The sequence below is a fragment of the Falco naumanni genome, chromosome W (assembly GCF_017639655.2).
Source record: "Falco naumanni isolate bFalNau1 chromosome W, bFalNau1.pat, whole genome shotgun sequence".
NCBI lineage: Eukaryota > Metazoa > Chordata > Aves > Falconiformes > Falconidae > Falco > Falco naumanni.
Window position 1 is genome coordinate 21,570,513 of NC_054079.1, and position 12,702 is coordinate 21,583,214.

Consider the following 12,702-nt stretch of genomic DNA (forward strand, 5'->3'; position numbering starts at 1 on the left):
ATTCTAACCTTGTACCTCTGAAAATCCCAGAAAAGAGTCGAGCGGAGCTGTGGGTGCCGGGGCTGGCTCCCGCGCCTGGGGGGCTGTCACACCGCCACCCCCCCCCCCCCCCCCCCCCAAGTCCTGTCTTCCCCAAAGACAGAAGAAACAACTCTCTACTTTAGTTATGAATGAGAAGCAACGTCACGGTCAGCATTTCGTCCTGCACTACCCCTCCAGAGACAGAGTTGGCACTACAGGTTACAATAACAAAAACAGGGGAGAGGGACAGAAATAAGACAAAAAAATCCTTATTTACAGTAAAATCTTTTTAAAAAAGTTAATCAGTACTATTTTTTTTACAGGAGCAAAAAAGTCTGAAACAAATGAACAAAAGCTTACCATATTCACTAAATTTTTAATATATATTTATATATATATTTATATATATATATTTGTCATAGGTCTATAAGATCCATCTGTTTCTCCTACCCTAAGGAATGGCTAATGTCATCGCTTCAGTTCTCATTAGGACGTTTGCTGGTTTTGTAAATATCTGGGCAGCAAAGCTTCCCTTTTAATATTCAGTAAGTATAAACACTAGCTGTCTAGCACACCAACAAAAATGCTCATTTTTTTTCTTCAGAAGTACACTTTTTCATTATTGCAAGTTTACAATTTTAAATTAAATATTTTTTCAGACTTACAAATTATTTTTTTTTTCCCCAAAAGAAGTTTAGGCACAAATGCATTGTCCCACAGTGTGGAAAAGATTGCCATTCAGTCTCTAGGCTGTGCACTTACAGCTCATAACATACTGCGTTAGATATTCTGCATGATATGTTAAAGAGAGTCATCCCTCAAGTTGCACTTTTTGTTTGTTTTTTTTTTTCCTCGGTTTTAATAATCGGGAATGCTGAAATCTCTTGCGTCTGTGATTCTTAACTACTCAGACTTGTCTTATATTACAAAAAAGGGGTTAAGGAGAAGTGTTTATGTGGGTTTAAGATAATACAGCTGTTAAGGAAGTGGTCTCTTGCTTAAATGAAGAAATGTGGCAACTTGGACCTGTGGAAGAAGTAAAAAATCTCGTCAGTCCCAGAGAGTTGAGTGTGGGTCCCTCCACCCTCCTCCGCAGCCCACCTCACCATCACCGCCTCGGACACCATCGCGGGGCTGCCTGAAAACCGGCACCCCGGGGACGCTCTGCCACGGGCAGGGGGGGCTGGACCCGGGCAACCCCTCTGGGAGTGGGGCAGGGGGCTCTCAGGGCACGGCTGAAAACCAACTTGCCTTTTTTACATCTGTCCCATGTGGTTGGAGGCATCTCCCATCCCGGGGTGGGGTCCTGCCAGCGACAGTGGAGGAGGATCTGAAGATACTTTCTCTTCTTCCCTTCTTTTCAGACATGCTGCTTTAGGATTCAGATTTCTTTCTGTCAAATTGAAGCAAAAGGCGAGCTCAAATATTCACATTTATATACCGCATCGGTCTGTTTGTTGCATTTAAAATAACGAGCCGCAGCTACTCGCTCCGGCCGCGGGCCGAGGCGGCTTGGTCAGGCCAAGCACCGAAAGGCACCACGGCTCCATGCACAAGCTCTGCCAATACCTCCGGGCTCGGGCTCTGCTGAGGAGCAGCCGAGCTCCAGATTGAATCTGGGTCTTGCTGGAGAATGGAAAACGTGCCGAGGCCGCCGAGGACCTACGGCAGCATCCCCACTGCCACAGCTGCAGGGGAAAACAGGCACCGCGGGTGCTCAGAGGAGCCCGCCGGCTCTGGGTGCCAAGGGCTCGATCCTGCCTCCCTCCCCGGCCCCCAGCACCCCTGGCCAGGCTCCCCCCGACCCCAGTGGTGTGTTTGGCACGGCTGAAGCCCAGGAGGCCGTAAGGAGAGCCAATGGCACACTGACCTCTGACTTGCTGCTCTAAGCTGAGGATGACGGCCACAGCCTGGTGTAAAATCAGGAGCTTGGTCTGGGGCTTGTCGCTCTTCAGGTGGAGCTGTACCATCCGGCCCAACTCCTTGAAAGCCTCGTTGATGTCACGGACACGCAGGCGCTCCCGAGCGTTGTTGGCCATTCTCCTTTCCTTTTCCCTCTCGGCCTTCTGCTCCGGTGTCAGGTCTTCGTCATCGTTATTGCTGGGAGACATAAGGAATACATCATTTTCTACTGATGTGGAAAATGAAGTAGGGCAAAGACGTTCAGCAGACTTTGTCCAAAGCCAGGGCCATGCTTATTTGCTGCTCCCCTTCCACCCAGCCTCTGCAAAACTCAGTCCCCTTCCATTTTACACCGAGTAAAGCCTTGGTTTGTAATGAAGCTTTACAACCTCCAAGGCAGGACTTACATTTTAAAGGAGGACTCGTATTTTAAAGGACTGGTATTTTAAAGATGCAAAAATACAGCTTTTTTTTTTTTTTCCCCAGTAACATCTTTTATCATGGCCAATACTGCAGCATTTTAAATCATGGCAGAGCTCCACTTATCGTCGGCCTTTAACCCCAGAGGACATGTTGGTGGCTCCATGCACTGCTCCCACCTTTGCCGTTGTGGGCTGGCCCTGGGAGCGAGGAGCTTGCCCCTGGCCAGTGAGGGGACCTCTGGATCTTGCGCCAGTGCCAGCACCCGAGTCCCATGGGCTCTGGCCCCTCAGCAGTAGCTTCTAAGCCGGGAAGCAGCCAGGCCTTTGCACACTCCCTTTCCAGCAGACCATTGTTCGGGTTTTGGAAGCCACTTTCTCCACTGCTGAGGGTGAGGCCCCACCAGCCTCCCCAGCAGTGGCAGCCACTGGGGCAGCACCCCAGGCCGTGCACCAAGCATGAGGCACCAAAATGCCTGGGGGCAAAGAGCCATGGATGTAACTTATGGCTGCAAAGAGCCCTAAGGTGAACTTCTGCATCCATTCTGCAAGAAAACTGCTTTGTAACAGGATAAAATGATGATTTTAAATTGAAAACACATCCACTGGTGAGTCACTAGCACTATATATTTTGAATTGGTTATGCAAATGCAGTAGTAAATTTTCAGCAGCCCTAACAACATGGATTTAGACATATAACTAAATACCAGGAGTAACCTTTTAAAACTACAAGCATGTTAAAAGCAAAACTGTTAGCCTACAAAAGCTTCAAAGCACATATAAATATGCATAAGCGACAGCGTATTTGTTGAATTAACAAGAACTATGATCACCTCACACCAGCATAAAGGTGCTTTTTTCTTACCATATCGTAAACACACATGAAAGCCTCACTTATACATATAGATCCTTCAACACATTTATTCAGAGAAAATCTCGAGTGTCATATATTTTCTCCAGTCGTAAGAGATGTGAGTGTAATTAACATTTTAAACACCGGTGAGCACTGGCCAGAGAGGTCTGAGTCTCGGTGCTCTCTCGGGGCAGCACATCTGCTCGGGTGCTTCTTACCTCGGCTCGGGGCTTGTACAGAGAACTAGGCGTGGAAGGAGAAAAGGCAGAAGGACACTGCCACTCCATCCTTAAAAAAATCCCCCAAACAAAGCAGGGCCACACCTGGATTTCAGCTTTGTTGGGATTTTTTTTGCGTAGCTTGGGACTGAACTGATGATGAAGGGTGTCAGCAGCCCTGAGCTGTACCTTGAGCCCTGCGGTGACACGCAGGCGAGGCAGGTGAAATGCAATTCAGGGAGAGAAATTTGGGGACAGGAGTAAAGCCTGTCCCTCACTCGGGTTCGCATCTGCAGCACCCATTGGCATTGTTCAGGTTCACCACGGGCATGAGTCCCCAGATGATAAAATCCAGCTACGACTTCACTAACAATTTCCCAAAATGTATAAAGAATATGCTGAACAAGCAAAGCCCTCTACACCCTCCGCTTAAACCTAGGCAGCCCTGGAGATGTACAGAAACTGAGGACTGGGAATGACAAATTTATTTCGGAGGCAATGGAAAAGCATACGGTTTGTTAGTTCAGATGCAGGCGTGACCAGCAATTAGGCACATTTTTAAAGAGATGGAAATCCATACTGTATTCCAATTTGCAAGCATAGGCAGAGAGGAATAACGGCCTAATTCATACATTTTAGCGTAACGCAATTTCTTTATAGGTTGCGGAGAACTTGCTCAGTGCCCAAATTTGTGAATTGTTCAAATTTGAGGACGTCCTGGAGTACAGGTACCAGAAAGGCACTCGGTACTGCCAGAACAGCCATGCCGTTCCACTTAGGCTGTGCTTTTACCTGCCAGGAAAAAACCTCATGGTTTCCTCCTGTTCTGTTCACTTCATCGAAATCCAGTAAAGGAATTAAATGAAGCGACACTATTATATACTGTTACCTAGATCTTGACCTAGTAATTGATTTGATATCCTTCTTGTCATCCTCTAGTTTCTTGTCCTCAGAAGACTTTGTGTCCTGGAGGTTCTCGTCTCCCTCATCGTCAGATTTGATTTCGGAGCTCCCTGAAGAGACGCTCTGCCCTTGCAGTCCGGTTGGCATGCCTGTGAGAAAACACATGGATGAACTGTCAAGCAGCGCTTAAGCCATTCACCTGAACGCTCTGGGTCTGTATCCCGTGGCCCCGCGAGACCCCTGACTGCTGCAGAGCCGGGCATGCAGGTGGCAGCTCCTCAACACGGGTTTCAGCCTGGGCTTTGAGGTCTGCCTCTGCTCGGTGGAAGGGGGTACACAGGATGCCTAGCTGCTACTCCTGTCCTTCAATCGCTACGTAACTTCTCCTTCCTCTTGAAAAAATAATCTGGAATATGTCATTCTCATAGAATAATCAGAATACCTTGGCTGCAATGAATGAAGCAGGACCTTGTCAGGCATCGTAATAATTTGGGCTTGCTCTTCCTCGCTTTACCAGGAAGATCAGCTGCCTCTAGGAATAATGACAAACCCTACTGCCTGCTGGGTTCGGGTAGCTCCACGCCTGCTTAGCAACAACCCTGAGCAGCCTGAGAGGCTTAGGACAGTGCAACACATTTTGCGAGCCAAGGAGAGGCACTCAGGTGCCATCCTTCCTGCAGGCAGAACTGTAAAGGCAGTGGAAAATCCGGGAGTCTGAGCCTCACCTGAAACTCATGCCTTCCTGATGCTCATCTGCAGTGTTTTCCACACTCTTCATTCTGCTGCTTAAAGCAGCCCTGGCACCAAACCTCGCTGTCCAGAGGGAAGGTGCTTGCACACTTCTACTTGGACTAACTGGAGTATTTTAGGGAGCAGAGCTGAGTGAGCAAACAGGCTCTGCCCTGCTCTCCCCGCCATGCCCTGCGGCCTCCAGCATCCCTGTCACCAGAAGCTCAGACACCCCATCCTGGCTCACCGCCCTCCCGGCCACGTGCCTGGGGATGCTGCGTGCCGGGGTGGGCTTCCCAGGCAGGCAGTACTCACCCCTGTACGGGTCCTGGGGTGGGTTCAGATCTGGGGACATGGCGGACTGGACGGGCAGCTGGGGGACGGGGACCTGGTTTGGCACGAGCGAGTGGCTCCCGCGGAGGCTGACCCCGTCCTCGCGGTGCGCTCCGACCTGCCGGCAAGGGGAAAGGCGTCGGTGAGACTGTACAGTGCCAGACAGCAGCCCAGCCCCGAGCTCTGGGGACCCCAGGAGAGGGATGGGGACAGCGAGGCACAGCACCGGGCTGTGTTTCACTAGAGGGCGCAGATGGCCCGTGCAGGCGCAGCGCAGAGCACATGATGCACAGCGCATGGCGCACAGCGCGCAGGCCGCCCCGGAGGATGCTGTGCCGCACGCCTCGTGACAAACACGGCAGAGCAGCTCAGGCAGGTAAAATGTCAAATTGTCTCCCAGGGTGCTGCAGCCGAGCGCACTGATTCCTACACATCTGTCTTCTATCATGTCTGCCAACAGATATGACAATTATCTTAATGCCCATATGCTTAATTGTGGGCTTCTCAATTCCCCCATTGCTATCGGAAATCTTGCAGGAATTTCAATTTGGCATTCGACTTTCATTTCGGGGGATCAGATTCGCAGGCCTGCCATTTTTTTCCCCGTAATGCCAGCTAAGCCTCTGACAGTGGGAGCTGTGACAGCGAGCGGCACGGCTCCCGCTCCCCCCAAACATAATAATGTGTCACCTGCCTTTCCAAAACGAGAAGCCCCGTCCAAATTAGCGCTCACTGTATTTCATTAACCACTGAGTCCCAAACCTGAAGGGGCACTATCCCTGCCAATGCCGTGACTCCGGGTAATATACCAATAAAGGTTTTATTAAACACTCCAGTAATGCCATCATCGGAGCTGACAGCATGGGCGCGATGGAAACGCATCCGTTCCTTCCCCTCTACGTGGCTCACAGACACCCTCTGTGGAGCAGGGTTGCTCCTTCATTAAATACAGGAGACCGCCAAGAAGAGTTAATCATCTGAAGAGCAAAACTGTCAGAAGTTGCTTTGATATAAAAGCACCCAGAGCGGTAATGCTGGCACTGCCTCCCCGGTCCTGCGCGGCAGCTCCGGCTGGCTGCACTCCAAGGCAGAGAGGGACTGATGGGCACCTGCGTGCGGGGACAGCCACCCCTCCGCACAAGATACTCAGCACCCCACCTCCTCCAAGGAGCACCCCCGGACACCCCAGTCCAACAGGCGAGAAACCCGGTGCAGAACTGCAAATCGCTTTTTTATTCTCAAAAAGTAAGTACTCGGGCAGATAAAAAGATGGAGGGATGTTTCTAATCAGCCTTACAAGATAATGCAGGATAATTGTTAGCAGCAAGGAGAGACGGCAGTAAGAAAGATAAAAGGGAATCCTGCCAAGGGGAACTTGAGAAAATCTTTTACTACTAGACGAAATGCAAATAACCAAAAGCAAGTGTAACATAACAGAGACAAAAACTCTCTCTTTGTTGAGACGTTTGAAATTTTAAAACATGAGCTGCTAAGAGAAGAGTGGAACCAGCATTATTCGGTTTGAAGGGAGGATCAGATGTTACAGGGCACTTGGAGCCCAGCAGTTCCGCTTCCTCAAACCTTACTGCAGAAAGCACCATGAGCTCCTGCTGGTGGCCTTCCGAGGAGAAAAAATATCTTCTCCCCAAACCTACGGCAGAAAGCACCCAGTGAAACAGGCTGTCCTTCCCCGTACCCAGCGCCACCAGCCCAGCAGGACAGGACCCAGGGCAACCAACCTCACTCGGGAGCTGGACCTGACTCCAAAGCCAGACCTACCTCCAAAGATGGACCAAATTCCAAAGCCAGACCAGACTCCAAAGCTCGACCTGACTCCAAAGCTCGACCTAATTCCAAAGCTGGACCTGACTCCAAAGCTGGCTTGAATGTGATCAGGGGCTTCACCCCAGGCACCTCCATGAGCCCCCTCCAATCTATATTTTCCTGCGATTCTACAAAAGACAAACCCCATTTACTCTTGAGGCTGCTGAAGACAAAGACATGTACGACACCACTTCTGGTTGGCAAACCACCCCAACCCTTTGAGTGGAGCTCCCGAGAGCAGCTGGAAGCTGCAGAGGTGCAGTGACAGATGCCACGTCTCGCTCTGGGTCCCCCACCCCCCTCCCCAGTTCCTGTGAGCCCCCCTGGGTCCTTCCCTGCCCTGGGCAGAGACAGACCCCGAGGTGGCCAGCATCCCGTCATGGGATGCCTCCGGCTGGGTGGTCCAGCTTGGAGAGGACAACCTGGTTACCCTGATTATTCAGCCTGACTTCCTGAGGACTATGCCCTGTTTTAAGAAGCAGACGTAGTAATGATGGAAAGCTAACGATTTGGAGAGTTTTTAACCTGAAGTGTTGAATTCAGATGCAAAAAAAAAAAAAAGTGCCATGAAGTCACCATCGCTTTACTGCTGACATACTGACACAAAGTTTTGTTTATATTTTTAGAATTTTAAAATAAATATATATTTTAAAATATTTATGTTCTAAAAATGTACAATTTCCTCATATTTTCTCGCCTTTACGTTCTCAATATACCTGGAAGGTAACTGCCTGTGTTACATCTCAGAAATGGATGATAAAACCCATCCATTCTTTTATTCTGTTTCACAACCCACTATGTGATTTAATCTCGCTTGTTGAAATTTGCAGCTTTCTGTCCAGCCAGCTGGCACATTCCAGGATTTCTTGGTGAGCAAGTCCAATCTATGGCCACCCTGACACAAAGGAAAGACCATTTTTTAGCCACTGGGATTGACTTCAAGCGCATTTCCCCCTCTCTCCAGGTGGGAGGCAGGCGCCCTGGGATGGGATGGAGCTGGGGCTGCAGCTCCCTCCCAGCCGTGACCCTCCCCGTGCCACAGCGAGGGGGCTGCTCCAAAGCACCGACGCTTTCCAACTCTACAGCTACACAAACCACCACCTTGCAACAGCCTTTCTATAGTGTTTTCCTGGACAATGTATTTTTCCAGCTTCAACCACTTGCAAGAAGATTGAGGCAGCCCAGTCACTTCATTGCCCACACACAGGGCATCTTCTGAGACAGAGCAAGACTCCAACTCCACCAGGCTATGAGCACCTTTGTGCGTGTGTGCGCATATGCACACACACGTATCTATAGTCAAAAAAGGTCAAATCCAACTCATACCATGAGCAGAAGACTACAGGGGCTGGTTTCGGGCAGCACTGTGGTTTCCACCACGCCACCACATCTCCACTGCCCATGGGATGCTCTGTCCTGCATGGGGAGCCAACCACACACTTTGACAGCCAGCTTCAGGTCTCGCATGCCCCCTACAATGGGCTGGCCGTTTACTTTCCTCATCAACCATAATTTCCTTTTCTGCTCTAAATGCCATCAGGGGTTTTCCACCCAACAACCAGGAGCCCAGGACCTTCAAGAGCCCAGATGTGGCTGAAACCCTCTGCCCAGGGATGTGCCTCACTGAGATAAAGCCCACCCTGTACAAGGGGTGAGGGGTGGAAAGCAGTGCTGCCTGCCAGCTCGGGGAGTATGGGCAGCTCCCAGCACTGCCGGGGCCACAAGAGATGCTGCATTTTCTGCCTCCCCCTCCCTCTGCAGTCAGCAGTGCTGCTGGTTTGTCTGTTACACAAACAACAGCTCTGCCCCAAGGTGGAGCGAAGATATGAATCATTCCCCCCAGCCCGGGAGTGTAGATTATAAATAATACTTATCTTTAGAGATTCAAACTCACTTTGAATTTCTATTAATATTTTATTTATTTCCATCTCTTTAAAAAGCCCTCTACTTCGGCACTCAGCAGATCGGAGTGGAAAAAACCCCAACAAAGAAAAAATCCTAAAATGCGCAGGGGAGGCGTAAGTAGGCTCTGCTACTGATGTGCAAATCTCTGCCTTAACTTCCCCTCTGCAATCATCAACTCAGGCGCACACAGGGACCCCAGTACACAGTGCGCATCCTCCTCTGTGAAGTACAGCCTGCTTGAGATGATTCAGCCAAACGGAAAGAGCATGAGAAGCTCCAGTCCTGTGGGTTTTTGGCTACTAAGGTTAAAAAGGCTTCTGAAAGATAAGTAAATACTGGTATAGAGAAGGCTGATCTCAGAGGCAGGGATCAAAATTGTTCTGTGGACTTTCCAGCACAGGTTTCTTTGGAGGCACACATGTACTAGGCTGATGGGCACAGCATGAAAGCCTGGCTGGATGATGCCTGAATTCGCACTTGCATTGGTCTTTTATGGCATTTTAAAAACTTCAACAGCTGGAAGAAGGCTAGACCTTGTCTTCTCTTACCTTTGCATTTTCATTTTTATATAAACTAACAGGTACTCAGTACAAACATCAGGTTTTTCTGGTTATGCTAGTCTGTATTGTGGATTATCTGCACTATCTACACATTCATCATGAATGGGAAGTTGTTCTAAAAGAATACGTGGAAATTCTTTAATACTCAGCATTTCACGACGAAGATGTATACCTACAATTAACCCAGCTATAGAATGAGATGCTGGGATGCTGGAGAAGAAGTCATAGCTTCACCTTTGTTCCACAAAGTGCCTTTTTCCCTTTTTAGAAAGTAACTATTCCGCTAAGGTGCTTGTTTCATCAGCCTCGAGGTACTGCATTGAATTTGACAGTTAAGCAATGCTGATTAATATTACCCCCCAGAGAAGTGCCCTCCGAGCTGAGCTAAGCCAGCCCCACGCTGCTGCAGGCTGAGATGGGACCTGTGACAGCAGGGGGACCAGCAGCCCCCCAGGATGGGGCAGGCTCGCCTCTTCCTTCCCTACACAGCAATCATGGGTTTTTCTGTAGCAGCAGAGTCTCCCCAGCTCCCTGAGGATGTATAGATTACCCCTCCAGGAGCAAAACTCCTGCTCTCCATGTGTGCCTTCCCAGCTGCTGCCATGGGGGCCAGGGGGAACGGGGGGCAGGAGGAACAGCGGGGCCAGGAGCTACAGGGGGCCAGGAGAACAGGGGGCCCATGAGGAACCAAGGTCTAGGAGGAACAGGGGGTCCAGGAGCAACGGGGGGTTCAGGAGAACGGGAGGTCCAGGAAGAACAGTGGGTTTGGGACGCATGGCGGGGCCAGGGAACTGGCTGCCCAATCCCACATCACCCACCTCTGCATGCCGCGGCACATGTGGGTCACCTGCCACTACGAACACACCAGCAAGGTGCTCAGTTTTCCGTAAACTTCAAGAGAAAATGTGTCCATGTGGTGACGAGACCCCCGGTGATGGGGAAAGCCATTTTGGTACCTCGAATTGCCCCTCCCCATGAATTCCCAAGCATGGCTGGCAGCCCCCAAGTGCTGCGTTCCCTCCTGAACTGCCCCAGATTCTCCCCCTGCCTCTTGGTCCCACGCATGACAGTGGAACTTCGCCCTCCCCTACCTGGCCCAGGAGTGAATCCCGAGCACTGGTAAGGGATGGTCATACAAAGGTTTCTTTTATTGTTCACAGATGGGCATTTGAAGGCTGGGCATGGTAAGGAGCAGGCATAAGCTGTAAAAAATGGGGAAAGGTTTCCTATGAAGTTATGAGCGTTGCACCCCTTTCCTTACAGTTGACACCTCTCACTCTGAGCGGCAGCCCTCACACCACCATCAATTTTCTAAATACGAAGGGAAAACTATCCCCTCTAGCCTGGAGCACAGCTTCGGGTGAGGGTTAGGAAGAGATTATCCCTAACTTGCCAATACCATGAACAAATGCAACAAGCAACATGCTTTGTCCTTTTAAAAATTATGACCTCGTGTTATCCAATTAGATAAATAAAAACATGCGGCAAAAAAGTTGTAAGGTGATGCATGTTAACATGTGTTCAATATTGTCAAAATTTATAAGTCTGACAGAAAGCAGATTTGTGCAAAGCCCTTATAAACCTCTCCCGCTATATTAAAAAGGAAACAGCGCAGGGCACTCTGAAACAAATGGTCTCTCACTGTATGTGTGTATTATTGGTTCAAATTATTCACTCTTATTTAACTGCACCAAAGTCTTTCATCTCCATGCTATACAATAATAGTTTCCATATGACCGGTGGCTCAGCTATAAATAAGATCAAAAGCAAAAGAAAGGATTTAATAAAAATAAAAAAAAAAGACATTAAGAGTGGCATTAAATCAGGGAAAAAGCAAAGTTCACTTTTTTTTTTTTCTGCAGAAAAGTAGTGCTGAGTACTAAGCAGTGCACCAAATATCTTATGAAAGGGCTGTTTCCAAGCCAGTTGTATGCAAAAGCCATTTAAACGGAGCTGAGAGTGGCAAAGCCGGACTTTGCCGTTAAAAGGAAGGGGAAGAAAAAGATGAAGGGAAAAAAAAAGTGCAAGTGCCACGTCTCCAGGCGAGGCCAGGCTCCTGGCAGCGTGCGTGCCTTCTTCCAGCCTGCTGCCCTGTGCTGCCGAGGGAGCAGCCCACCGCCGCGCCCCCACGCTCTGCCGGCTTTGCCTGCCCACCGTGGGAGATAACCCAAGTAGTTTAAGGGAAACCAACCGGTTGCGACCCATTAAGGAGAGAAGTGGCAACCCACCATGGCCCTGGGAGGGAAAGCACTGAAATAATCCCCACAATTTCTTTCCAACAGAGATGATTATTCATTTAAGTCTTGGCTAAATCTGGAGATATAAAGGGTCTTAAAGTACAGGATTAAGAATATCAACTCTTCTTCACTGAACCGGGGTGGGAGCGGGGAGAGCCACGCAGTGAGCAAGTCCATACAACCTGGATGCTTGATGTCGGTACCCAGTGCTGGATGAGGGGGGTTCCATCCAGAGCATCAGGTAGCTGAGCCACCCTTGCTGCCGTCTTCCCCCATGCCGGTGGCCTCAGCTCCGCACCTCCAGCTCCGCCAATGCCGGCCATGTGTGCACGGTGCTGCTCGGGAGTGCAGGCATGACAGAGCCACGTGTGCCCAGTGCTGCTTGGGAGCCACGTGAAAACACATACAATGGGGTCTTAACCATGTGCCTAATTAGCTGGTTAGAAATGAATGGGGCCATTGTGTGAGGACAACGCTTTCCTGAAAAGGTGTCGGTTAATATATTGGTCAGTGGTTTCTCTCCTGGTCAAAATGAACTTTATAGCTGCAAAATAATTTCAAAATATGATAAAGGCTATAATTGCGGGGCATTAGGAATGTCAACCAATTAGGCAGAAAATGGTGCTATATAAAACCCCTACACTGGTGCCTGTTATGTCAGACTCCATTCCAGTAAGGTCATTCTGCCAAGTTCTTTTGAGTTTATGTTATACCTGCTAGCTCAAAAACACAGTCTAGCAAAACAAACCACAGATGCAGCAGCTATGACTGCGCTAAAAATTAGGAAGAGAAAAAGAT

General features: G+C 49.4%; 1 protein-coding gene across 12 annotated transcripts in view; it reads right to left on the reverse strand.

The window, feature by feature from the left end:
* Nucleotides 1–815: 815 nt before the first annotated feature.
* The window catches only part of LOC121080579 (transcription factor 4-like), a 239,926-nt gene continuing 228,039 nt past the window's right edge, over nucleotides 816–12,702 (reverse strand). For 8 of the 12 annotated variants that reach the window (XM_040578703.1, XM_040578705.1, XM_040578700.1 and 5 more), the window contains 5 exons: nucleotides 5,361–5,496; nucleotides 4,303–4,465; nucleotides 1,892–2,121; nucleotides 1,273–1,414; nucleotides 816–1,047 (listed from right to left, as the gene is read on the reverse strand). In XM_040578703.1, coding sequence (XP_040434637.1) covers nucleotides 1,278–1,414; nucleotides 1,892–2,121; nucleotides 4,303–4,465; nucleotides 5,361–5,496 — 666 coding nt within the window. In that variant the 3' untranslated portion in view covers nucleotides 816–1,047; nucleotides 1,273–1,277. The remainder of the gene's footprint in view (nucleotides 1,048–1,272; nucleotides 1,415–1,891; nucleotides 2,122–4,302; nucleotides 4,466–5,360; nucleotides 5,497–12,702) is intronic. The other 4 variants (XM_040578702.1, XM_040578701.1, XM_040578710.1 and 1 more) reach the window with 1 other exon arrangement.